The sequence below is a fragment of the Anas acuta genome, chromosome 5 (assembly GCF_963932015.1).
Source record: "Anas acuta chromosome 5, bAnaAcu1.1, whole genome shotgun sequence".
NCBI lineage: Eukaryota > Metazoa > Chordata > Aves > Anseriformes > Anatidae > Anas > Anas acuta.
In genome coordinates, this window is record NC_088983.1 from 45922458 (window position 1) to 45949699 (window position 27242).

The 27242-nt window shown below is 44.2% G+C and overlaps 1 protein-coding gene across 2 annotated transcripts; it reads left to right on the forward strand.

The window, feature by feature from the left end:
- The first annotated feature begins 784 nt into the window (after positions 1–784).
- Positions 785–27235, forward strand: PHRF1 (PHD and ring finger domains 1). 2 transcript variants are annotated; one of them, XM_068684486.1, is made up of 18 exons: positions 785–931; positions 3902–4016; positions 4328–4447; positions 5884–6101; positions 7009–7092; positions 8078–8199; positions 10989–11086; positions 11619–11791; positions 14011–14140; positions 14517–14656; positions 15462–15649; positions 16540–16659; positions 18428–18582; positions 19019–21817; positions 22493–22569; positions 23141–23401; positions 24421–24549; positions 26266–27235. In XM_068684486.1, the coding sequence occupies exons 2-18, from the start codon at positions 3926–3928 to the stop codon at positions 26398–26400; spliced, it is 5040 nt and encodes a 1679-aa protein (XP_068540587.1). In that variant the 5' UTR covers positions 785–931; positions 3902–3925; the 3' UTR covers positions 26401–27235. The 2 variants fall into 2 exon arrangements, with proteins under 2 accessions (XP_068540587.1, XP_068540588.1); XM_068684487.1 differs by having other exon boundaries at positions 14517–14644.
- The last annotated feature ends 7 nt before the right edge of the window (positions 27236–27242 follow it).

The window sequence follows — 27242 nt, forward strand, 5'->3', positions numbered from 1 at the left end:
TTTCGCTCCGCTCTGCGATTTCAGGAAAAGGAGCTTGTTTTCTCCCCCGGTCTCCTTGCTGACAACGAGCTGAGTGTTGGCGAGGACACGCACACAGCTCCCGGCCGCGTTCATCAGCCGGGGCCCTGCTCCTTGTCCCTGAGGCCAGCCGAGGCGGGCAGAAAACCGTGTCTGAGGGAAGGGCACCGAGAGGGGGAATATCCTTCCTCCGTTACGTGCCTGCCATCACCCAGCGGGGCTGGAACATTGGGGTTGGGATCAGACACGCAGAGTTAGGAAAAAAAACACAAACAGCCAGGATCCCAGCTGCCTCAGAGAGGAATGTGGAACTTGTCCGTGTGCTCGCACGCCGTGCGTGTGCCTCCCACGCCATGGGGAGCACAGCGTGTGCCCAGCTCAGCTCGCACCCCGACTGCGGTGTGAGTGCTGGGCTAAAGCTGTGTGGGGACAGTCACAGACGGGGTTTGTGTCACCACAGACCCGTGAGGGATAATGGGGTTAAAATTGAAACTCGGTGCAAAACCCAGGTGTGTTTGTGTGCACTGCACAGCGAGCAGCCTGAGCGCTGTGAGGTAACAGCGGGGCTCTGAGGGAAGCACACCGCTCTCCTCTTTCTCCCACTTTTCATTAACGCGCAATTTTCCCCATTTCCCCATCATTTCCCCATCCTCTCCCCACCCTTCCCCATCCCTCCCCGTTCCCCTCACAGCGCCCCCCCGCCGCCCCGCAGTGGTACACCCCGCCCCCAGCCCGCCTCTCCCCGCCTCCCCCCCCCCCCCCCCGCCCCGCGGTGGTTCGCTCCCGCCGCCGTTCCCCCCCCCCCGGCCCAGCGGCGGGGCCGCGACCCGGAAGAGCTCCGGGAGCGTTTCCGGCCGTGCCTCCCGGAACGGCGGCGGCGGCGGCAGGGCCCGGGCGCGGGGCCTCCTCCTGCGTGAGTGGGGGGGCTCCGGGGGGCTGGGGGGGGGCCGCGGCCTCCTAGGGGAGCTCCGGGGCCTGCTCCGGGGGCTCCGGGCGCTGTTACCGGGGCCTGGGGGGGGGCCCCGGGCGCTGTCAGCGGGGCCCCGGGGCCCGGCCCCGCTGCTGAGGCCTGGGGGGGGTCTGGGGTCTGGGGCCGGGCCCTGGGGTCTGGGGCAGGGGCAGGGGTGGGGGTGGGGGTGGGGGTGTGAGCGCGGCCGCCCCGCGGTCGGTTTTCAGGTCGGTTCCTCAGGGCTCCGGGCGGTGGAAGCCCCCGCAGCGTTTCGGTACCGGGCTTTGGGAGTTAATCGCTTCTGTAACGCACACGGGGGAAAGGCCGAGCGAGATTCAGGCCCGGGGGGCTTTTTGTAAAGCTTCCCGGGCGCGTTAGGCTGGCACAGGGCTGTAGGGCGCTCGTTGAGGTGCCTGCGGTGCCTGCACAGCCCCTCTTAACGTCCCTGTTCGGAGGGTGCTGGCAGGTGCCAGGTGCACCACGCACCCTGTGTGTAAAAACATCCCTTACAACTCTTTTTTTTTTAATGTAGCAGGTGAGTTTGTGAGCGTTTGGCTTCGATTCCAGGTGTGTGGCATCTGCCAGTTTGAGACAGAAAAGGGTGCACTGGGGAGGGGGAATGATGATAATAACAAAGCAGCTATGGCAATGCGAGTGCATGCTGGAGTATTTAGTAGCCCTCGGTTTAGTAACAAGTGCTCTCCGGAACAAGGCTGAGCAATAATTACCCCTGAAATTAGATCAGCATTCAGTGAGGAGACCCAGCTGGCTCCTTCTCTGCCTGGGCCCTGTCCCCAGTGCCCCTCCCGCAGGTTAAAACAAATGCCTTGCCCAGCAGATCTCCTGCCTCTAATCTAGTCCTTCCCTCCTGGCTGTGGCATGCTCCCAGCCAGTCAGAATCCCCATTTGTGGCAGTCCGTGGGGTTTTAGAAAGCCGGGGTGCTTCTCTGACAATCCCCTCTTCTAGAGGAAGCGTTCAAACAAATTGCTAACGCAGCTCAAGGGAAGTGCTTGCATTGCCTTGGAAATAGGGTGGTGCTCCAACACATCCTGGCCCTGTGCTGGAGGCGTGCAGCTGAGGGTGGCCTCAAGGGGATGAGCACAAGCTCCTTCTCCAGCAACTTTTCTCTTTCACATGGCAGGAAGAATCGTTCTGTTTGCTATCTGCTGCTCCCAGCTCCTGGCGGGGTGGAGGGAGGATAGGGACCGGGGTGACAGCTGCACTTTTGTACGGGTTGGGCAGCCCTGACGTGTGCCATAAATGTTGACACGTCTCCCCTGAGAAGAAAAACTGGGAAGTGCTGCTTGTCCTCCTCAAGGAACAGGAGGACGAGCCATCGTATGGAGAGCACAGCCCACCTCGCTTCCCTTTTCCTTGAGAGCAGCTCAGATTTGAGAAGTTTGTCAACTCCTCGGGGGCTGGGGAGATCCGTGGCTGCTTGGACGTAGTGGTGGGGTCACAGAGGTGTTCCCACCTCCTGCCAGATGAGGAGGTTTGGGACAAACACAAGTCACCCCTCGTGAAATTGTGCTGCTCCCCAGCTCCAGCTTCGTGAGCTCCCATTTGGGAGGTTCTTATGTAAGCGGCTTCGCTCTGAATAATTCATCCGTGCGCAGTGCTGGAACTGGCGCGTTCCTGGTGGAAACCAGTGGTTCTTCCCAGTTTGGTTTGGGTACGTTGCAGCGCCTGCCCTTTGATGAGTCTGCGTGTTTTCAGCCAACAAAAACCATTTTTCCGCGCTCCTGTGAACAGCCACGAATTCAGCTAGTTTAATCCTCTGCTTAGGCAAGATTCTCACCAAAGTTAGGAGAAATCCTGACCAGGAACCCGCTCGTCCTGGAGCTTGATCTTTTTAGCCTTTTTTCCTGAGCAGTGAAGGCTGCGTTTACAACTCAGCCCGCCTTAGCAAAGGCTGCATTTTTAGGGCTCTTAAGTGCAGAGCTGTGCTACGTGGCTCAAAAAAGGGAGTGAACGAGCGAGGATGTGCTTCGAGAGCTTGAATAAAACATAATGTTTTGTTCCAAAAATGACTTTAATATGTAAGCTGCATAATGCAGAGCAGGGAGAGGGGGAGAAGAGCACCCGAAACTTCTTTGCCACGTTTGCAGAAGAATCCAATTTCTCCTCCTTGCTGAGTTGTGACAGCAAGCTTTGTGAGTGTCACTTAACTGTGTTCAGCCACGGCTTGTTTATGGAGCAGCGATCCTCCTTCCCTGATGCTTTGTAGCACCGCGTGCTGAAAGCTGTGGTTTGGTCGTCGGTATGGATTTGGATCAGGAGCCATCTCGGTATCTGCCAGTTTTATTGCCAGTCTGCTAATGCACTGCAATTAATTTGATTGCATTAATATGCGCCCAATGAAGTGGGCTCTTTGCTGCGGTTGTGTGCTCTGAGGCTCTCCTATTTCACGATGGAGCTGTGAAAAGGCCTTTGTAGAAAAAGACCTAAAACGCATCCTCTTTGTTCTCGTTTCGTTGGAATTGAGCAGGATGAAGTGTCTTGATTTGAAACCTCTACTTTTCATCCCGTCAGCCCTCATCCAAAGGGCAGGTTGACCTCTGGCCCCTTTCGATGCTGCTCCTTACAGCTAGTATGCAGGATGGTTTTGGTGTTGGCAGGTTTTCTTCTCCTGCCTTTAGTGGGGAGGTCTGGCTGTGCTTTTTTTGGTCATCCAAGAATAAGCTGAATTTTTTTCCCCTGCAATGAGTTGCACAAGAAGATGATTTCAGGAGAAACTGGGAAAACTAAATGGGTTTTCTTTCTCCTCCTGTAAGAGCTGCTTTCCAGCAGCACGAAGCCAGACCTCCGTTGTTGTAGATCGAACCAGAAGAAAAATAAAAAGAACCAAGTGTCACTCAGCACTTGTGCGGTAGCAATACCCTCTGCGATTGCTTAGGTGCTGTGTTGCCTCACCGCTGTCTGCCTTCTTGCAGGGAGCAGATTCCCAATGTCCTGCCATGGATGATGACAGCCAGGATGAGCTGATAAACAAGAACGCTGCGCTGGGCAAGGGCAAAAGGCAGAGTCTGGCACTCCTCAGTGAAACAGGTAACCGCGGGCTCTCGGTGCCTCCACCTGTCCAGTTGGAGGTCTGAGAACTGATTCTTTTTTTAAACCTTCCAAAAGAAGTGAAGCTGTATTGTGACCATTTTTCTCTTTGCCTGAAAAATGTTTTATTTCTAAGCACTGCATCTCAAACTGCTGGCGTGCTTCCTCTGAGTTGCTCCGAGCTGCTGGCTTTGACACTACTGAGAAGCTCACGAGGAAATTTGGGGTTTCACTTCCTATATAACATCCTGAACAGGAATTCTGGTGCTGTACTTGTGTTTCAAATCCCCCTCTTCTTTTTTCTTCCTTAGAAAGCAACGGTGGGAACAGCTGCGAATCAGAAGATGACACCGGGAGTGAGGAGGAAGATGACTCTGAGGAAGAGGGAGGTGAGGAGGACAAAGAAGAAAGTGAAGATGAAGAATTAGAAGGTAAGGGCTGTTAATGTGCACAACTGATATTTTTTTTTAACAATTGAAGGAGGAGCAAGATGAAAGTTTTCCTTCCAGAAAGTAACCATGAAACGTAAATCCATGCTGCTCTGTAGAGTGGTGCCCAGAACCTACAGTAATAAACACGGACATTGCCCGGTTTCTAGCTGTTTATAGCATTTGTATGTTTGAGGACTATCCACTACCAAAAATGGTGTAATTACAGGCAGCAGGAGTGACTGACAGTGGTGGAGCCCCAGCATGAGTAGAAAAAAAGTTGGAATTACAGCAATGAAAAATTTTTTCACTTACAAAAGGTGTGTTTGTGGCAGTTAGCTTGAAAGTGAACATAGTGATGGGGAGTTCTGGAAAGAGATTAAGCTTGCTTTTAAGCCTTGGGAGGAGGGAAGAAGACAAGGAATTTCTCTTTGGAAAAAGGAGTGGGGATGATATTGAATTTATTAATTGTACTGCAAACGTAGTGTGTAAATGCATACGCTTCTGAAACTGAATCGCTCAAATGGATAAACAAAGTTTTTTGTCACATTTTGGTGCTTGCTAGGAAGGCAAGGAAGAGCACAGTTTTCCAAGCACCAGTTAGACTAATTTGAACACAGGCTAGTTCTAACAAGCTGATGCAAGGTGCCAGAAGACTTAATTAATCCATCTTTTAGAATGATCAATCCTATATCCTGCCAGGAAAAATCAACAGAAAACGCACAGGCCCTGTTTTCTTGGTCCTTTATTTTTCAAGTGGGAATGCTTCTACGTAACTTCTCATTGCTTCTTGAAATTGACAACTTCACAGTCTTAACACTAAGACATATCTGTATTTTGGACTAAAAATGAAAACAGCTCTCAGTAACCCGTGATGAGAGTTAAAAATGAATTTTACTCAAAATCAAGCTTTTCTGAGCAGTCTCCAGCCAGGCACCCAAATCCCCTCAAAACTGTGATTTACCTGTGAACTCTTTAGCCTGTTCTTCTGGAGGCAAGTGTGTTGCTGTGCCTTGTTTTCTGGAGTGTCTAATAAACAGAAGAAAAGTTGGATACCTGATAACTTTATTTTTAAGCTCCGTGTTCAGTGGCATACTGAGATATCTTGGTATTGTGGTAACCTGTTGTTTTTCTGCTGTCTGTCCTTTTAAGCTCTTGCAAGACTAGTCACATTATTGGGCTTTTATTTATTTATTTATTTGGCCAGGGTAATCCATTGCTTTTTAGTGAGGGGACTTGAGGGGAGGGAGGGGAAGAGTAAAAACCAGCAAAAACTGTTACCTCAGACTGAGGAGGTCATGTTTTGTCCTTGCAGCCCTGTAAAGTAAGCTTACATAGAATTCTCCACAAGCTAACATCCCTTACAAATCTCCCTGTGCTTGCTCCCCTTGCTGAAGCCCTACAGCATGTCATTCTTTTTTCCTTTCTCACTTTTTAAGATTGCGAAGATGACGATGAAGAGGAGGAGGAAGAAGCTGGGGGGGGAATGACTGATGCTCTGAAATTAGAGCCACACCTAAACGTAGCAAATGTTTCCTCTGATGAGGATGGTGAAAACTGCCCCATTTGCCTCAACACGTTCAGAGATCAGGCCGTTGGGACTCCAGAGAACTGCTCCCATTACTTCTGCTTGGACTGCATCGTGGAGTGGTCAAAGGTGAGCTGCTGGGACTTGATTTCCTGCAGCATTCTGATGTGTTCTGCTCTCTCTGATCACACTGTTCTTCTTTCATGAGAACAGATCCCTGTAATATTTATATTTGCTTCCTTGAGCTTTTCTACACGGGCTTAGGTGACTGCTTTATATGCCAGGATTCATGTTTGAGAAGTGTGGATCTGTTTCTTTTACCCGTTCTGATGTGTTCTGTTCTCTGAAAGCTGTGATACTGTGAGCGAGTGCATTTCTAGGCATCTAAGAATCTTGTTTTCAAGTCAAGACACCAACAGTATTGGTTTTCTGTGTGTGTGTGCGTGTAGACATATATTTACCTCTCTAACTTCTGTGCTGTGACAGCAGGATCAGGGTCTGTTGCAACAGCAAACATTTAAACCCAGGAAAGACACAGAAGATTACTAAATCAGCAGTTTGCTCTGAATTCAGTATTTTTCAGTCAAAGTTGCTGCCACCTAACTGCCTAGTTCCTGTAATCATAGTCCGGGGTGAGAATTACACAGTCCCTGTGGTAATTAAAATCAGAGTTACTGGATGGATTTGCAGGTAATTTTGAGTTGCTCATTTTACCCAAAGAAAGAAAATTTCCTCCAACATGAGCAGTATTTTAAGGCCATGTTTGGAAGAACTTTGATATTCCTTTAGCAATTGAATAATAATTAAATGACTTCAGTGATATAATAAATGTTTTTCTAAAAAAAGTGTCTTCTCTGGTGCAAAAGGTTGTTTGACAGATGTCAGATTTAACTGCTTAAAATGTCAATACCAGTAGCTTTTAAAAATGCTTACTACATTAATGCTGATCACATGAATAATTTAAATTTCGCTTTTTAGGAATGGAATCAAGGTGTGTGTATTAATTGTATGGGAAAAATATTTTGTTTCCTTCTAGAATGCAAACTCCTGCCCAGTGGATCGAATCCTCTTTAAGTACATTAGCATTCGGGCGCATTTTGGTGGTAAAATCTTAAAAAAGGTAAGCTTTACTACTGTAGTACAAAACCCAAATGGCCACAAAAAAGCTATTCAAAGGCTTACTTTTTTAGCACATGTGTCTGATAGTTGGTAGCCGCGTGAATTATTTCTTTCCTGATCTGAGGTTGCCTTTTAAGGCACTGTTATAAATTTTCCTCATCTTTAACCACATTTCCTTCATCAGAGTGTGTGGATTGAAGTGTGGTGCTGGCTCAGAAGGCAAAAAGGATTTTACAACTGTGTTTTTGTAGTTTGCCTCTAAGCTGTTCTGCACTGATAAGCCAGTTCCCGAGGGGAAAGTGCCCAGTGTTGTGCAAGTACTGTACAATACCAACAGGAACAATGTGGGTTAAACGTACCTGACCTGTTCCTTATGTCTTGCTACCAGCTCTGTTGTGTAGCAGCTGGGTTTGTAAGGGGAGAGGGAGGAAGAGGAGGCTGCAGTTGAGCTCGTAAAGGCAGAGGTTGAGTGTGGTGATGGTCTCTCACAAAACAATATTGAAGTTGTCGCTGTCCTTGTTAAATCAGTATCTGAAACGTACCGTGTTTCGGAGGGCATCTGAGTTTGTTATGTTTTCATAAACTGAAGGTTTATTATTGCTTACATTTTAGCAGAGGTATGATTACTGAGACTTAAATAAATTATAATTTGGGGGGGGGAGATAAGCTTGCTCTCTTAGGTTTTGTTTTGGGATTTTTTTATTTGTTTGACTACTTTTGATCTTATTCAAACTTTTTGTTCCACTGCTTCTTAAAAGAGTTCTCTGTGGTTGTCAGCATCTGACAATAGACATGAGATCTGTTGAGCTTGGCTTAAAGTATTTGATCACGTCTGAGATGTGTTGAATGAACTCAAATGAAGGATCGGGTTTGTGGTGGCCACTCGGTTCACTCATGTTTAGGTTTTGCTGCTGTTACTGCTCATGTAACAATGGATTTTAGAAGGGGCACGTTCTGCATACAATGTGAATCCCTTTTTTATCCAGATTCCAGTTGAGAACACACAAACTCAGGGTAACGATGGAGAGGATGATCCAACCTTCTGCGAGGTGTGTGGCAGAAGTGACCGTGAGGATCGCCTGCTGCTGTGCGATGGCTGTGATGCAGGGTAAGAAAGATGTGAAGGGAGTACAGCACCTGTGTGACTGACACTTGCATTCTTTATGCCTCCCTGAAAAGGTGCGTGACTTGTCCCAGTTGACTGGGCTTTAATGTTGCGTGCGAGAGCTTGAGATTTACAGTTCCATGAAATGTTGAGGTATTTTCTGTATAGCCACATCTATTAGATGATTATTTTAGTCTTGCTTACTGCTGTGTTTACCTGACATCTTTTTTTCTTCCTCCTGGAAAAATAAAATAATTTTTCAACTGCTCAGTAGAGGCACCAAGGAACTGATATGTGACTTTGGGCCTAGAGTCTCCTGCTAGAGTTTCAACTTGTTCTACTGTTTGAATCAGTCTTGCAGCATTGTCAGTTTGATGGCAGAAGTCCCCTATTGAACAAAATGAGATGCTTCTTTGAACGAATTGGTAGAATAATCTCTTAAAGGTGGCTTTTATCAAGCTTACAAGATAACTGGTAGGTTTAGTTTTTTATTTGTGTTCTGTAGCCTCCATGTGCATTGATTCACCTTCTAAACAGAAGACACAGTCAGGAACACTAAATATTGTTAAGCATGTCATCAATACACTGAGCAACAAGTGCAGTTTAAAATAATTGGGGGGGAAAAACACATTTGGCTGAGATCATTCCTAGGAAAACATGGAATAGCTTGCTTCAAACCCTGGTTTTATTCCTTCACGTTCTCTCTGACCTGACACTGCATTGAAAACTTCATCAGTTATTTTTCCATCAGGCTTATAGCCAAAGGAGTCATCCTGTCTTTCCATAAATATGGAAGATAGCACTGGCTTCAGAAACACTATAAAGTCCTGATTTTTCTGTCATTTTAAAGAATAGACTTGAAGATGGGTACCAAAATGAAAAACAGGGCTAGCTTTGTGGCCAAAATTCCTGAATTCCATAGATGTCATTTTTCTTATGATTTGTGAGGACTGAGACAGAATAGTAAGGCAGAAGATTCCGTAACAGCCCAGAAAAGAAGTCTGAAACCAGTTCACCACTGGCAGTCACAAAGAGTCCAAGAGAAGTGTAGAGAACTTGACTGCTGATGTCTTTTTCCCGCTGTTTTGCACAGGTATAATCCTGGCCAGAGTGCTTGGGTGCACAGTGTTTGTGCTTGTGAGTGGGTGGGCACATGAGTACATGTAAATGAGACTGAGAGAATGAGTGTGAATAAAATCAATTTACCTCTGAGTTGCTTGCAAAGCAAATACCACCTTACCTTTACATAAGGTCTGGCACTGAGTTTTGTTATGATGTTTTTGTGTGTGATTGGGTTCTTTCAATATCTGGGGAGCTCTTAAATAGCTGTTGCAATAGGTTTTCCAGTGTCCAGGGTTTTCAAATGCTACTTCAGAAAGCCCAGGGATAATATAAAATGTGTTTAACAAAGCTCTTGCTATAAGGACTTTTGTTACGACTTCAGGCTGAACAATGTTACTTGTAAGAATACCACTTTAGGGAAATTATCTCATACCTGGTAGCTGGCAATTGGAGAAAGAGCTCTCCTTTCCCAGATAAGGAAAATACTTTGCTACTCTAACATCGCGATTTTTTGCAAACATCATTTTCCAACTTCCTCTTCTTGTGTTTCTGAAAGAGTGTAAAATCTCATCTGCTCAGATGTGCTCTTCCCTGCAATAAGGACATGATATTCCATTTTGTGTTTATAATTAATACATTTTAACATAAACATAATAGCAGGTTTTGCAATCTAGTCACAAATTGAGTTAATCACAATTTCATGGAACAGGTTTGAAAGACAAAATCTGAAATTGGAGCAGTGGGTGGGAGGTGAATGAGCAGTTGTATTTTCTGCAGGTTTTTTTTGTGTGTGCATCCTAGTGTTGCTCAACTGGGGAACTTGTTCTATACACTCGGTTTTGATGGGAAGCATCTCATTTATTGGGAAGTCTGAATTCTTTTTAGCAGTGTAACTTGAAGAGGAGTTGCTTTAGAAATTCTGGGCTACTAATGTGTTCCTTTGTGTGTGTGTTAATTTAATGGCTGAAAGTGGAATAGAGTGAATTATAGAGCCAAAGTTGGGTAATATTAAAAGGTTTTCCAGGATAGCTTCTCTTTGGCTAGAAAACACTTCAAAATGCTGAAGGGTGGTGTTCTCCAGGCAGCAAGCAGGTGTATGAAGGCAGCCAGCTGCACAATGCTCTACAACCTACTTCATCCTCTTGTGCTGAAATCCTCATCGCTAGTTGTTTTCTTAATCAAGAGCTGTGGGGGAGGGATGAAATGCGTTTATTTAACATAATAAGGCATTGCAGCTGACCGGTGCCCAGTCATGCAAAGTAAAATGTGCATAACTCTCGGTTACGGTGATGCTGCGTTGGTTCTCAGGAAATTGATGTCGTTTCCAGATTGTCTGTCATGTCAGTGCTTCACCAGCTTCTTTCTGTTCTTTTTGCCACCACTAGTCTTGGCTCTGGCCACTTGTTGTGTTTGAACACTTGTTGAGTTCAAATGGTAAGCATGTACCCCACCATGAGGGTTAAACCAGGCACTTTTCAGGGAGTTATTTGGGCCTAAAATGATTTAAAAATACATACTAGAATCAAAGACCGTTACACAACTATCAGGTAGCATCGTTTCTCTGAAGAATGGTAGAAGAAGATACACAGACTGTAGTTTCAGGCTTATGGAAATGCATCTGCACTTGGGGTTATGGTCTTATCTTTTCTGTAGTTAGACATAAAGTGCTCTTTTCCCTTGATAAGGAGCACTTTGTTTGATTTTTGTTTTGTTTCTTTTTCTCTCTCAAGGTATCATATGGAATGCCTTAACCCACCTCTGAGTGAAGTCCCTGTAGATGAATGGTTCTGTCCAGCCTGTGCTCCCATGGGTATCAGTGCTGCTGCAGGTGAGGGTTTGGTGGTGTGCAATAAGAGTAAACAAGTTTCTCCTGACTTAAATGCTGTGAAGCATGTCTTGTTTTGAAAAGATGTCTAACCCCTGCTTTGATCTGCTTTAGAATAATTGTTGGGCATTCTTCTCTTGAATCTGTTGACTGATACGGGGTTTTTGTAACTGCCAATCCAAATTTTAATAAAAAATCTATGGAGTTTCTTCTCATAAGCATTCTTCAACCTTTCTGAAGCTAGTCCAGGACCTTAGTGCAATTGTGTTAAATTACACTGCAAAGAATTTATTAGCACCCTGACCTCAGATGATTGCCAAGGTGGTAGTGTTCTGTTTTACCTAGAAAACCTTGTTTCTGTGTCACAGTCTGCAGTAGTATTGGTGGTGTCTGTATTCATTTCTTTTTGAGAGGATGAGGTCCATGTTTGGAGGCCATTTGACTTAAGAAGGGGAATGCAGATTGTTGTTGTCCCAGATTCTCGAATGCTTTCACCTGTAGAGAGAGAAGTGACCTGGACATCTTTTCTTTCAAGATACAGATCACGTGAGTGAAGAAGAGGTTGCTGCCCTCGTGGCTGACGTTATTCCTACCACTAGCAGGCTACGTCCTCACGTCCGAACCCGAGCTATAGCCAGGACTCGGCAGAGTGAGCGAGTTCGGGCAACAGTGAACAGAAACCGGATAACAACTGCACAACGAATTCAGGTATGTAGAATTATTTGCTAACGAGCTTCTGGAAGAACCTTGTGGAAGCACTGAAATGCATCCCACCCCTGACGTAGCTCATCTGTCTGAGTGCTGACCACCCACAGCAAAACGGTCAGTAGTTGTGGAGTTCTTGTTTTTTATTAATTGAGACATAACACAAGTGGCTTTGCAACACACAAGCAAGATTGTCTCTATTTTGAAATCTGTAGTAGCTTCTTCTCTTAATCTGCATTTTTATTACTTCAGCCATGAACAAAATTATATTTTTATTTCCAGCAGATGTTAATTCATAATTTGTGCACCATTCCCATTTTTTATTGTTCCTGTTTATTTGAGCTTTGAGGATTTGCTTGTTTGTCCTCCTACACACCCCTCCCAGTAGTGGTTGGACCCGTTGGCCACCTTCAGCCAAACTGGAGGGGAAAAAAAACATTAAGTTGTATTTTTTTTTTGACAGTTATTCTCCTAACTGCAGTGCAAACCCAAATCCTAGTGTCCTTGCTGATATGGTGGTGTGAATTCAACCTCGTTAATAGATTCCCCAGAATCTATGCAAAATCCCTGAGGTACTTGAAATCCTTTACTCTTGGACCTGCTTACTGAACAAATAGAGATGGGTGAGGTGACGCTGTCTGAAATAATTGGGATCCTTTAGGTAACAATTACTGTGCTGCAAAGTGAGCACTTTCAAACTGGGGATCTCCTGCCTGGCCTCCCCTCTGGCTTTAGCCAAAGTACCTACCCTTCACTTCCGTAAATATAAGAAGCCTTAATTTGCACAGGAACATATTGTGACTTAGAGCCTGTAAATAACCTCTGTGGGACTAGTGATACGTTAATTGTTTTTTCATTAGTGCCCCGAGATGGAGAAAGCCCTGAGCAACCTCGTTTGAATTCAGTGTTGTCCCAGCCATGAACAGAAGGGTTAGACCTCCTTAGGGAACCCCTTGGTTCTGTCCAACTTGAATTGCTCCATAGTTCTACGTAAGCTTTCTATCATCTGACAATAACATGCTCTTTTGGTTTTGACTGTATTGCCTTTTTTTCCAAGGATAAGAAAATATATTAAAAAAAAAAAAAGAGAGAAGAGAGTGGATAAAACTAAATGTTTCTTCAAGTCAGTCAGTTGGCTGTGGATTTCAGGCTGTGTTAGGTGCAGAGGCTCTCGTTAGAGTGTGAAGTACAGATGGGCAAAAGACAGAGTTAGTGGTGAGAGGTCTGGTGGCTCAAGGTTTCCTGTATAATCCAGTTGTAATGGTCAGGTGAGAAAGAAAAAGAAAATGTACTTAAGATTGTGAAGTGCCTCAAATTTGTGAGCAACACTTCTATATTCTGTAAGTTCAGGCAGAAAAATAACTTTCCTGAAGACTGGCTTGAGGGAAGCAAAACAAATGCCAAAATCTGGGCAAGAAAATGTGTAAGCTTTCTTGTCATCTTACTTTCCTACTGGTTGAAGAACAACAGACTGTTAATTAGCTCTCTGGAGTATACATGTTGAATCTGTCATCAAAATCATTATAATTGGAGGAGAGAAATTTTTAGCGAAACCCAAATGGTCTTTATTATAGCTGTTAATACAGGCTGAAATCGGTGCCTTAGGTTTTTGTCATGTCTGTCCTGCCACTGTAGCACTGCTAGAAGGAAGGAGGGAGGCGGGTTAGAGACGTTCTAGGAATATGGTTGGCATGGACATGACATGCTTAACGTAGCTTTTGAGAGAAACCTGCTTGTCACCTCTTTCCAACCAAAGGAAGGAACCAGAGCCTCAGAATCCATATACTTAATTCAAATACGTTAAACATATTTGAAATGGGGTCGACCCTTTTGTGTAGAGAGGAAGACGAAGGTGAACCTTGGTGGGGTAGCTGTACTACGTTGGCTTTTTGGTCTTCATGTTCATCATGCCTTGTGTGATGGGTCAGAGGTCAATTCAGTGGACTTGTGGAAGTTCTGCTGAGTGGGAGTACTCTGTTAACAAAGTTGGCATTAAGCTACCCATGGCTTGTGATGGTGAGGGAGCATGAAGGGCAAGCAGGTTCTCATTAATCCAACAACCAATAGGTGAGAACAGTGCCATAACTGCTTTACTGGCAGCTTGGGCTGCCATCAGTGTTTCTCTTCTGAATGTCAATTCACTTTCTCTTCAAATGCTTTTATACCGAACTTGCTGCTGATTGTCAGATACCTGTATCATCTAACTTCTAATCCCCCCCCAGCATGTGCCGAGGTACCTCATGTCCTCTCTTCTGGATGAAACAATTGAGGCAGTTGTAGCGGGCCTGAACACAGCCATTTACCAGCGTCCTCTTACACCGCGGGCTCCTGCTAGACAGAAGAGAAAAACAGGTAAGGGCATCAGAAGCCTTCTGTGGCTCCCACCTGCAAGAATAAAAGCTTTGGGAAAATAAGCCTGAATCATACAAAATACTTTAGAGCAGCTGTGTGCTGCTGCACCTGTGCAGCTACAGAAGTATGCCCAGTGCATATGTACACGCATAGGTCTGTGTAATTCCCTCCCCAAGATATCTTTTCATTGTAAAGATTACTTTTAAATAAATCCTAATATCTTCACTCTTTTCTGCTGCACTGTTTTATACTGCTGCAGCACACGGTAGGTCACTTTCAGCTGCTTTGTGTGCCATGGGGGTATGGAAGGGGGAGTGCAGGGTACAACACAGCACCAGCATTTAGCCAGGTACTTGGTTGTCTTGTGTCCCATCAGGTAGGAGGAAGAAGGTAGCAGGCAAAAAAAGAGCTCAGACAAAATCTTCTGTTGGGAAGAAGACGTCAGGGACGCAGCTGAAGAGACGCAAGCGTTTAACGAAGAAGAGAAGAGGGAAAAAGATAAGAGTAAGATCGCATGTGAGTCTCTGCCAGTATCAGAATCTGCCAGTTTTCTGCTATTTTATCTATCAGAGGATTATATCGTGGTATTCAGTAGAAAAATACTGTTTTGTAATGATAGCAGGCAGGTTTTTTCTTCTGGTGGAAGTATGTACAGGATGTTATGCCCAGTGTACTGCAGAAAAGTGTATGTACCTAGAAGTGAATTGCAACTTCCAAGCAGGCTTGCTGGATTTGCTAACAAATCCCGTTACCTGAGCTGCAGGGATCACACTAAAGCGCGTCCTGCAGGCTTTGTGTTATGCTCTTACCATTAAGCTCTCGTGTTTACTTGGTACTGGTGTAAGCTCAGCTGAAATTGTCACCACCCACTTCTTTTAACGGACTGTGGTAATTTGCATATGTGTTGTTGCAAACCACGTTAAGGGCTCACAAAATCCTTTTCAGTTGTGGGTAGTGTTCTCGGATGAACTATACTGAATACTCCGTACCAGCTTGACTTCTGTCCTCAGCCACCTTAGCTAGAGGTTATGTTCTACAGACAGCTGACCTCCCAGCCTTTAATAAGGAAGTGACAATTTTGAGTGTCTGTCTTACAGGTTTGTAGAAATTTCCCTTGTCTGATCATTTAAGTTACTATATGCAGTCTCTGTACGAAGTGGCATACAGGCTGTGGTATGTTCTATAAATGCTTTAAAGCAAACAGAAAATAAATGCGTACTGCTTCTGCTGCTGACAGTAGTAACCTGATCACTGCACTTGCTAAGTGAAGACTTTGTACCTGCCTCTAGCATACAAGTAACCCATCTCTGTATCTGTGCAGGTAAAAAATGAGGTTACTACTCGCTCCCGTATTGCACGAACTCTCGGTCTTAGTAAACCTGTGCGTGGGGCCTCGATTCCTTCCATATACAAACCAACGGAGCCCTCACTTGGTCTGATGAGGGCAGACATTGGTGCAGCTTCTCTGTCCGTGTTTGGAGATCCATATGAGTTGGATCCTTATGAGAGGTAAGATCCCAGGTCCATGACCACAATCCAAAGTTAATTTCACTCGTGTTGGGTTGTTTGCACTTGTGCATGGATGTATTCATATCTTCATGAGTATTTGAAACCTGGGATGTTAGAATACAGGAGAAGTTCAAGAACTGGGTTATACTTTGGAAAGGAGCTTGTGACTTCCTGCAAAAAGTGTAAATCTCACACCTAAAAATGACTTGGGCTACACAGCTCACAATAATGTAATGATGTACTTGTTCTTTCTTCCCTCCTTGGCTGAGTTGCTGAGCTCTTAAAGAATCAGCTGCCATTAAAGGGGTTTGCTGAAATAAGCCGCATGAAAATCTTTAAGATCTATGAGGCTATTTAAAGGCTAGAGAATGAAGGAGTCAGATCCCAATAATTGTTTACTTTAAGTAAAGGTAGCTATCATTTATGTTATATGATAAACGGTGACTTCGTGTAGAATTAGGTGGACCCGTGGAATTTTTTATGTTTCTCCTTTCCAAATCTCCCCTTCAGGTGCTTTAAATTCAGGAGGAATCTCCCTGTGCCATAGTTTGTATCACTCTTAAGCTCTGAAATTTGGTGAGGGAGGTATCTGAAGTTATTGCTGGTGAAATTTAATTTTCTACCGAGCAGACCATTTTGACAGTCTCTTAGAAGGAAACTACTCATTTAATATTTAAAAAATCTCATGAGATTTAAATGTAGAATTCTACTGTGTAACAGTATGCAGTAACTGCTGTTGCACAATTCTGCTTATTAATCAAGAGAAAATAAATATATGGCACAAATCTTTTTTTTAAGTATCATGCTCTCTAACAGTACATCTTCTAATCATATTATCTGCTTCATCCATTTGACAGTAATTTCAGGGTGTGTGTGTGTTTTATCCACAGCAACGAAGAAGTTCCAGCAAATCCAGATTCACCAGTGAGTGCCAAAAGGAGAGTTCTCTCCCAGTCAGCTCTGAGGTCTCACCGTCCTGTAGCTAGACCTGTTTCTGTAGGACTTCCCAGGTAAAAATCCATCAAGTGCTATTTTTATTTTTAAAATTGTATAATGACTCTAAGGACAGGTGATCGTTCTTATTTAACTTTTTTCTTACCAGATGTATTTTGTAAGTCTTTCAAGTTGGGATTTCAAATATACTAATGGGGTTGCTAAACAATTCTTAGTCTCATTAACTCTAAAAAAAAAAAAAAAAAAAACAATCAAAATGTCCTGCTCCCGTATCTGGGGAGGCAGGGGAAGCTAGGTGCATATCCAAAGGAGGGAATGAGGGGTGTAGCCACATCACTTTACTCCTCTGTTGTCTGTTGGAGCTCAGAATTGGAAGAAACTGTTTGTTTGAATCTATAATTGAACAATTGCTCTGCTTTGCTGTCTGGTAGGTGATTTGTGTGTACTTGCATGCACGCACATGCGTGTGCGCCTGCCACTACCAGCCCCAGTGGGGTTTCAGGACTGGGGCACAGGATGCAGTGCAGAGAGGTAGGGCAAAGAGAGAGGGGCATGGTGAGAAGAACAGGGATGAGGAAAATGTCTGGAGCAGGTACCAACCAAGTCATGGAAGACTGCAAGGCTGAGGGAGCTGAAGGCTAGGAGAAATGCAGAGAGCTCATCTTAACCTGATGAAAGGCGTAAGAGATTTACGTGGCTGTCTTCTAATGCATCTGACTTAAAGCAAAGGTTTGTTTCCTGGGATTCAGATAGGAAAGGTACAGAAATATCCCAAGTTACCATGGAAATGTTATCTCCATCCTGAAGGAAGCCTTCCAGGAAGCTTTCCATGTCCTCTGAAGTAGCTCGAGCAACGTGTTCAGCTGAAATTCAGCTTTTCTAAGGGTTTGATTTGCCTGAACCACAGTGAGTTTCCTCGTCTGGCTTAGGTGGCCGATGCTTTTAGCCCTCCCATATTCTTGTTCTGTTGTATGCTGCAGATTTTTGGTGTGTATTGTTTGGAAACCTTGCTTTGTTGTACAGAAATGAAGTCTAGCTCCCTGAAAAAGCCAAGTCTATTTGTTCCATTTCAACACCTCTTTTTTTTTTTTTAAAGACTAACATAAAACCCAAAACTCCACTAAACACACAAGCAAAGAAAAACAAACCACCAAAAGCACTCAAACCTTTTTAATCCCCCCAGAATGGTTCATAAAACATGAATCCAGTAAAACCATGCTTTAAGCCCAGAGAAGCTGCAGTTAAAACTATTTTCTTAAGATTGTGTAATGCATAAAGGGGAGTGTTTGTTATCCCATGTGTAGGAACACTGCTGTTATTTTTCAGTGTACCTACCCTACTGGTAGGCACTGATGTGCATTCCAACAGCTGATGCTAAACACTTCTATGAGGTGCGTCAGTGTTTGGTTTCTTTTTAGATAGTAGTGTAGGTCTGACTAACACAGTTGTGATCCTGTTTTGGTGGGGAGAAGAGACAGCTGGGATGGAAGTATCTCTGCGTAGCACTGAACAATGCGCTGTCCTGATACGTGACAATGCTGAGCGTCATTCTTAAATAAGATAAAAAGCATTTGCTTACCAAAGGTCTCAGGAAGCACATAATCATACCGATCTGTAAATACTTTTACAGATAAGTAAATACTTCAACTTCTGTGTCGGAGAGAGATGGGAGCAGAATTATTCTAGTGAAGCCAAAACTATCAGTGAACTTTCCTGGCTGACCTCTGTTTATACTGTTGGTTTTGGTTTCTTTTTAATGTAATGTGTGTGTGTAGAACAAGTGCTGTAAGAGTAAAGGAAATGTAACCCCTCTGAAACATGCAGAAGCAGTGTACCTGCCTTGAGTCCTGATCACGAAGCAGAAGCTGCCCCCGTGCCTGATCTATTGGGAAGTATCCTGTCTGGACAGAGCTTCCTCATGATGAGTAGTTCTGACGTGGTCATCAACAGAGATGGTTCTCTGACAGCAAAGAAGGCAGGTAAGGGTTTGGCACTTGCTGTTGTAATTAGCCTGTTTTATCCACGCCTGCCCTGGTCCTATGTCAAAAGTGCATGCTCCATAATATATAACCTGTATACTATATAGTAGTATATAACTGATAACATCCTATGTTAAAGTCATTTTTATCAGTTGGCGGCTACAGGATAATACTCACAAATCTAGTGAGACCCACAGAACAGAATTATTCATCTCTTAAATATTGGCATTTACCTCAAAGGTGCCATTGTCTGGCAGTAACCCTTGTGTGTCTGATCGAAAGAACTGTTGGACTGCCTTATTACTGTGTGGTATGTCTACAAACCAAAATGGAACTTAAAATAATTAAAATAATTATCTCTGTACTTCTTTTCATGTTGGGAGGGAAAATGATAAGTACGCCTTGAAAAGCTTAATTGTTTGCTTGTGTGCTGTAGCTCCACTTCACAGAAAATCAGCAAAAGACTCGAGACCAGATGATGATTTGGGACGTAAACCCCAGCTGAGTACAGTGCACTCAGGGACCATGGCAAGCAGCTCCATTGCTGGACCTTCAGCTTCCTCGGGGCTGAATACTCGCACTAGACCCACCTCATCAAGTTTGTTTTCATCACCTTCACCCTCCCTGAGCAGGGTTGAGCCCGCAGCAAACCCTGCACAGACCACGTCAGAAAAGGCAACTGTAAAATCGGAATTTTCGATGACACCCAGGTCTGTTCAGACTCACAGTATAGCTAGCCTGAGTGGGCACGGCTCCAAGTCAGATGAAATGCCCAGATTTAATGGGAACTCTAAAAACTTTGCCCCCACTAATTCATCTTCAAAGCCCCCGAGCTGTAACTTGAATTCTGGTTCTAAGACTGTAACTGTGAGGCAACCATTAAAACCACCTCTCAAGAGAGTTGACATTTTTGAGCTTCCCAGGATACCAAAGATTAAAAAGGAAACCAGCAGCAAGCAGGTGGAGCCAGAACCCACAGGAAGCCAAAGCTGCGACATCCCCAGCTCCTGCATAACGCAGCTGACTGGCAAAGAGAGCGCTAATCAGCCGGGAAAGGGCAGCAGGGTGGAAAGTCAGAAGTCAAATGCCAAGGAATCTCAGCAGCAAACGCGTACGAGCGGGGCATCTTTTTCTACCAATGCAGGTGTGTATAGCAGTTCATCACTTCTGGGCACTTCGAGGAGCAAAGGCCCGAGCTCTTTTGAGAGTTTTAAAATTAATATTCCTGGAAATGTAGGGACTTCCAGCAGACTGCCTAACCCAGGGTTTTGTAACACCTTTCGCCCTGTGGATGACAAAGTGCAACAGAAAGAGACTCCTTCACCTCTTTTCTCAGTCAAGAAGAAGCAAGTCAAAAGTGAAATATACGATCCCTTTGAGCCAACAGGGTCAGACTCGAGTTCAGCAAGCAGTAGTCCTGAAAGGCTCGGCTCAGGGATCCCACTAACTAATATTACCAGGACTATTTCCATCGAAAATCCAAAAGTTCAAACATTTCAAACTGTTCGTCGTTTCACTCCTTACACGGTAGAAAATATATTTGGGTCTGGGGCTGAATCTGATGTACCCTCTAGTAACACGGAGTCTCATGAAGACGTGCCAGCAGAAAGCAGGATTGTAGAACAGATCTCTGATACGGAGGAACGAGACAATATGGATGAGGAAGACTTTCTAAGCGGTCCTTGCACTTCATCTGTCGTGAAGCAAATCTCTAATGCAGAGCCTTTAAAGGAAGAAGGTAGAGAGGGCCCAAATGTGTTCTTTAATGCTGAAGAATTAATCAGACCTAGTATTAGTGTGAAACTAGAACCAGAACCAGAAAGTCCCTCAAAGAATGATGGGCAGCAAAAAGGCCAAAAGACAGAACAACCAGAGATACGATCACGTTCCAGATCCTGTTCAAACTCCAGCTCCCGGAGCAGGAAGAAGGTGAAGAGGAAAAAGGCAGTTGTCAAAGACCGTAAGAGATCCCGATCAGGGTCTAGGGACAGAGCACGCTCGAGGGACCGAAGTTCCAGATCTACGTCTTGGTCAGGTGGAGAGGAGCACAGCAAAACACACACCTCGAAACCCAAGAACAAGAGGTCTTCTACTGACCGTTCCAGCAGTCACGAGCGATCCAAAAAAAAGAAAATGAAGGATAAAACTAAGGATAAAAAGGCAAAATCTTCTTGGTCTAGGGAGAGAAGGAAATCGAGGTCACGTTCAGGTAGTCCTGGAAGTACTTCTGAGTTTTACGAAAACAGGAAGAAGAAAAGGCGGTCTCGGTCAAGATCTAGACGGAGGGATCGTTCCCGCTCAAATAGCACTGAAAGGACTAAGAGGCGGAAACACAGGAGAGACAAGAGCTATGAGAGGTATGAAAAAGATAGTAGCGTGAGGTCCAGAGAGAGAAAGAGATCAAGATCCAGGTCTCGAGAGAGGAGAAAGTGGAGGTCTCGGTCACGGTCTGCATCTCGATCTCGGGAGCACAAAAGCAGCAAATCGAAAGAAAAAAGGCCACGATCGAGATCACGTTCCAAAGAAAGGAAACACAGGTCAAAAGAGACCTCGCTTCCTCCCCAGCCGGAAAAAGATCAAAAGCCTCCAGCTGAGGATGTACCCAGCTGTCCAGAGCAATCCCATTCCTTCAAACAGGAGCCGAAGGAAGAGCTAGTACTGGAGCAGTTTTCCATAACCATCCAACCCAACGTCAAAGTTGAGGAAGTACAGGCTGAGACCTCCGTGCAACAGAGGGAAGCCCAAGAAACTATAAAGGTAGAGCCTATTTGTGAGGAAGTGGCAAGTGAAGCTGCATTCCTTGTGCCAGAGATCACAAACAGCTGTGTTCCGATTGGCAGCATGGATTCTTTGGCTGAAACTGAATTAATGACTAGCAGTGATCCAGCATTGCTTGGTAGCTGTAGCAATACGAACCTGGAGATTACAGTTAAAATAGAAAATACTGCGCTGTGTCCGCCTCTGATGGAGCCACCTCCAAAGAAAGAGGTTATCGTGCAAGTTCAGCCTGAGGCTGAGCCAATTCAAAGCTCATCCAAAAGCAAAATAACAGATTGTGTGAGAGAGGTTAAAGATGAGTGCCTTGTGTCAACGGAGAAAACCAGTGATTTCACTAAACCTGAACTGGAGGTGGTACCTCAGGGTCCCGCGTTGAAATCTAAAGCACCGGTGAAAAGAGTGACCTGGAATCTTCAAGAGGAAGAGAGCGGTGCGTTGTCTGCTGGAAAAGCTCCACGTAAGTCTCTTGGGGAAAACAAGCAGCAGTTGGAGAAGGCTGCCTAAGGCTTAGGGTTTAGGTGCCCGGCTTAGGCTGTAAGTGTAGTAGCTCTGTCATCTGAGCTGGGGTGATGCTGTGGTTCCCAGTCCTGAAAGCCTGTGTTTTGTACCTGCCAAAAACACGAGGCAAATCACGTTAATGACTTGTTGCTGTCACTTCAGCAGCTCGGCTAGCCAGTGGCGACTTGTTTGGCTGTGAAGCACACTGCAACCTGATCTCTGAACTGGCAGCCTGCGTTCCATGCTTTCTGCGTTTAACTAGAATGATTTATCCTTCAGAAGTTAAGATTATTCAAAACTGAGTAGTGCTGCAGATCTCTACAGCTTGCTCCTGTGAGTTCTGCTAAGCAAAAGCTGCTCGAAACAGCTCGACTTTGGTGCCCTGTGCTGTGGGTATTGACAGTTGTGTGCTTCTGAGTTTCTCTCACAGCAACCCACTAAAAACAATTGCACAAGTGGATGATAAGCACTCTTATCAGCTTTAAAGTGTTGATGATTACTAAACTAAGTCCTTTAATAGCCAGCCTTGTTGTTAGAACCATCTTCACTGTTGGTTTTTTATGTATAACTGCTTCGAATCTTTGACCCACAAGGTTTATTTTGTTCTTTTTTTTTCTTCTCTTGGGGAACCTAGGGATGCCGTTTTACAAACTTCAGCGAGCAAAAGAAGGGGCCTGGAAGGCAGAGGACTTGAACCAAACATTAAATCAGGTGCAGTTAAATGAGCCTCCTCCAACCAATTATATGATTCCTGAGCCTATGTTTCCTGACCTAGATTCCTCTCAGGTTGGTTCCTATTCTGACAGCCCAGTGTCATGGAAGGCATCCCACCTCATCTGTGCCCTCGTTGTACGACACCCTTCCCTCATGGCAGAGCTCGCCTTCCTCTGCGTGTAGTGCATTTCATAAAGCCCATACACCTCAGCAATCCTCCAATCATTTAATCTTTCGAGTGATTCTTACAGCTGAAGAAGCACATCTCCCTTCCATTCTGCACCACGTGTGCAGCTTCCATTTTCAGCACTTCCCTGATGAACAACCATGTTGCTCCAGAAGCTTTGAGCATCTTGCTAATTGCAATCAGGCTGTAAAAAATATAAAATAAAATAAAATAGATTGGTGGCACAGGTGTGTGCCAACCTAGCTGAGAGGTGGACTACAGCCTCCCTGATTCACACTACTAATGACTTGCCTGTTTCAGTGGATAAAAATTGCTCTGAAAATACCAATCTGATGCTCTCTACCGAGGACAGGCATTTACAAAACGGTCTCTGTTTCACAGGTGTTCTGTCAAAATCTACCTTTGACGCCACCTCTGCCCTCGAGCCTCCCCCCCTACGCGCCCGTCAGCCAGCCCACGGTTCAGTTCATCATGCAGGGCAGCCTGCCAGCGCTTGGCTGCGTGGCGGGGCAGAGCCTGACTCCAGAGCCGGGCAGCTTGGCTACTGCCTCTGAGCCAGGAATTCAAGCTGCTTCTGTTGGAAATGCAGAAGAAAAGATCAAAGCACCGAAACCTCCAGTGGATAAAACGAAGAATGAGGAAGTGAGTAAATGCTCTCAAGTAGCAAATGCGTAACTGGAATTGCACATGCAGGCCACAGTCCTGTTAGTTAAGGCATTACCCATTCTTTAGAAATTAGAAATAATATGTTAATAAGCTTCTTATTTGGAATTTTAAAGTTTTTTTTTTATGACTTTTAAAACCTAGGTTTTATAACTTTCTCTGTACTCTCTCTGAGAGGAGTGAAAGCAGCTAATTTATCCTTACATTTCTGAAACTTTCTTGTGTGAATGTTTGAAAGCTGCTTTCAGAAAGCCAGAATGTCCAAACTCCAAACACCTGGTGCTCTCCTCTCTTGTTCAGTTTTGAAATGAGCTTCAATTCTCATGACAGTCCTGTGGAGAGGTAGGACTGCATCCTGCTGTTAATCAGCACTGAAAAAACCATTAGAGATCTAACAGTGCTAGTCCCTTGCTGCTGAGTTTTGGATCTGCTGTACAGACCATCTGCTGTAAACTCACAGTGCACGTTAACACAAGAACAGTCATTTAGCCAGTTATTCTATTTTCTATCATAAAGTTAAAAAAACAAATTGATGGAAAGACGTTTTCAACTCAACCTCCATTTCAGCAGCAGTTTCTGTGAATTTGTCTTGATAGAGTATGTTCTTATGTCAGAGTACCTTTAGAGCTATGCGAAGCTTTGTATTTATGCTTCTGACCTGCTGCTTTTAGATTCTGACAGCCTCTTTGATTGATGGATGTTTACTCCAGAGCTGTTGGAATGGGCGGAGGAGATGAAAATTAAGGTGTCGTGTTTGCTTTTTTAAAACATGTTCTCTAAGACAGAATAATGTTTCACAAAACAAGGTTTTCTCACTGCATGAAGCGTGTTTTGTTTCAAGACTGCAAGGTACAGTAAAGGAGATTGCTTTGAGGCTAGCTCTTGGTTTGTTGAAAGGTGAAAGGGGTATTTTCATTGTCTGAGCACTTCTAAGAAGAATAGATTCTGAAAGTATTCCCAGGCTAAAACAAGGTAATGAACTTCTCTTTGCTGTGCAGTACATGAAGAAGCTTCACATGCAGGAAAGAGCTGTGGAAGAAGTGAAACTTGCCATTAAACCTTTTTACCAGAAGAGGGAGATTACAAAGGAGGAATATAAGAACATTCTTCGAAAAGCTGTGCAAAAGGTAAGGTGACTGTGAAGGGGAGGAGCCGTGCAGGTAATTAAATAGTGGCAGTACTTTGGATTGCACTTGCAAGCTTCAGTAATTACGTGGTGTTACTGAAATAGCAGATTTTTGGACTCTGACCTGGACTCGACAGTCTTATGGTGAAGTTGCTCCAAGTAGGACTGAGCAGTGTCATTGAGAGCTGTCAAGGCTGACCCTTTTATAATATGTTTTCAGCGACATGGAACATTAAAGCTTAAGCTGCCTGATCTCAGGTGTTACGTGGCACACGCCTTGGGTGGGAGTTGTTAATTCCCTTTCATTGAGAAATTCAGCCTGAATTGTCAAGCTGCTTCTCCTAAAGTTAGAAAATATTTTGTGTATTAATTCCTTGGACACCTGTGATGTCCCTGAACTTTAGAAGAGGGCTTTGCAATTTGGCTGACGCTGACTTTTGTCTCAAATCTTAGTGCTGACTAGATTGTGTCTGGAAAAAAATACCTTATCAGCAGACAAATGCATGTTGTCTTGTGAAAGCAATTAATGCTCTTGCGATTGAGGCAGGTAAATGATACCCTGGAGAACTGTTATTTTTCTCCCTGCTCTGCCTTCCTGCTATCACTAGGAAATTCCATCGTAAACAACAATTCCTGAGATAATGTCTGCAATTTCACATCTTCTGCATGACCAACGTGAAAAGAAAATCCAGTTTGTAGAAGACCTGAGCAAAACCAGTTACAGCTGAAGTCCCTGTGAACAATGATTAAGTTCTTAGTACTTTGGGAGAAAGTGAGCAGACACTACATATCTCAGAATGGGCCTTCAAAAGTGCCAAATTCTTTCAATTTGAACATCACTTCCTCAAAACCGTCAGAAAAATGGGAAATAAACATTAATTTACCATGTATTATATAGGATTTGCTGGACAATTGCAGTGCAGTTTGGTATGTTAATTAGAAACCACAGAAAAGCCCATGATAAAAATGAATGATTCTACTTTCAGAGATGCATTCAGTTAGTGCTCAGTAGGGAAGTGCTCGGGCTGCTTCTGGAATGCATGAAGGAAAATATTACCAGTGAGCGCTGTTCATCCTGAGCAATGGTGGAGGGGTGGGAGTACAACAGTGTCCAGCTCTTGAGGCTAAATATTACACGTGCAGAAGAAGGCCAGCTAGGATTATAGGGTATCTGTTTTCTTGGAAGGACTTCTTAACTAGTCTTTGATCAAGCGTAACTTCTGTGGTGTTCTTTAATACGGTTTGGGTGGGGGTGGTGATGTGCTAATGATTTCCGCAGAAATGTGTAAGCCGTCATGCCAGGTTGCTCTGACACTTGGATATATCAGAGGTGAAAGCTTCATTATTGCAATGCAACAGAGGCTGAACTCTCTCGGACAGAACACAGATGCAGTTATCACAGCAAGGAAGGGTTTGATATGACTTGCCCATGTGCATTTAGTCCAAGATGCATTGTAGGTTTTACAAATAACCATAGAGGGTTAGACCTACCCCAGCGTTGGCTGAAAACACTCTTATTCTTGTTGAGTCTTTCTTGTTGAGTCTTTTATTCTTGTTGAGTCTTGTTGAGTCTTTCTTTGTGTCCTGGTCTGAGAGTCTAGGAGCCTATGAAGGAATCAGTTCTCCTGGGAAGTTCAGGGTTTCTTGGTCACTACTTGTCTGCCTGAGCTGCTGTGATACCGTTAAGCGACTGAATGCCTTTTCTAATCTCTTGCAGATCTGCCACAGCAAAAGTGGAGAGATCAACCCTATGAAGGTAGCTAATCTGGTGAAGGCATATGTGGAAAAATACAAACATATGAGGAAACATAAGAAGTCTGATGGTGAAGATGCACGTGAAGTGGAAAACTGAGAGTAAGCTGCAGCCAGAATGACTTGAATTGAACTCTATGAACTGAGAACATTATTCCAGAAGAAATAACAGATCTGCAGTAACATCTCATCAAAAGTAAAATGCAGAGAAGCAAGATAGGATTTATCTGCTGAACCTACTTTTGAATTGTTTCCATATGGGAATGAGCTTGGGTTTGTTGTTTTTTTTCTGATTACCTACAGATGTAGAACTCAATAACAATCAAATGCCTCAGACCAGCAGAGTAATTCCAGGGGAAACACAGAAGAGATTGATGTTTGGGACTCCCGGATTGCTACCATTTTCAGGGTTATTTTGATCACATTTTTGGCCCGTGCACCTGTCTTGCTAAAAGTTTGAAACTGGACACCACTTTTCATATACAGTATATTGAGAGCTATATACTGTTTCCCTTGTGTTTATTTATCAAAATATGGATTGTCTTTAGAAACTTCTAATTTAATACTTGAAATGTGGTATTTTTAGCCTGCTCGATGAGGAGCGAAGCTTTACTCGCTCTGTCATTTGGGGATTGCAGAAATGAGCTAACCTTTATAAATTGACTTCAGAAACACTGCTCAACCCGTGGTGTTTATTTACATCCTGTTGGAAATATCCTGTTAGTGAAAAGTTTAATTTTGGGGGTGGGAGATTATGTTGCACTTCTGTAAATAATGCACTGATGGCTGGTTTTGTGTCTGCCTTTCAGGAAAAATGAAACAAAAAGCAAACATTGTGAATTTTCAGTAACAAGCTTGAGGGACAAGGTTGAACTGATGTACAAAGCAGAAATGTGACAGAATTTATAAAGTTATTTTGAACGGTTTTAGTCCTATAGCAGG

Bases quoted from the DNA above. Each gene is read 5' to 3' on its own strand.
- PHRF1 (XM_068684486.1), top strand. From the start codon at position 3,926: ATGGATGATGACAGCCAGGATGAGCTGATAAACAAGAACGCTGCGCTG. The intron at 8,200-10,988 runs GTAAGAAAGATG...TTCTCTCTCAAG, and splicing joins TGCGATGGCTGTGATGCAGG to GTATCATATGGAATGCCTTA. The intron at 11,792-14,010 runs GTATGTAGAATT...ATCCCCCCCCAG, and splicing joins CAACTGCACAACGAATTCAG to CATGTGCCGAGGTACCTCAT.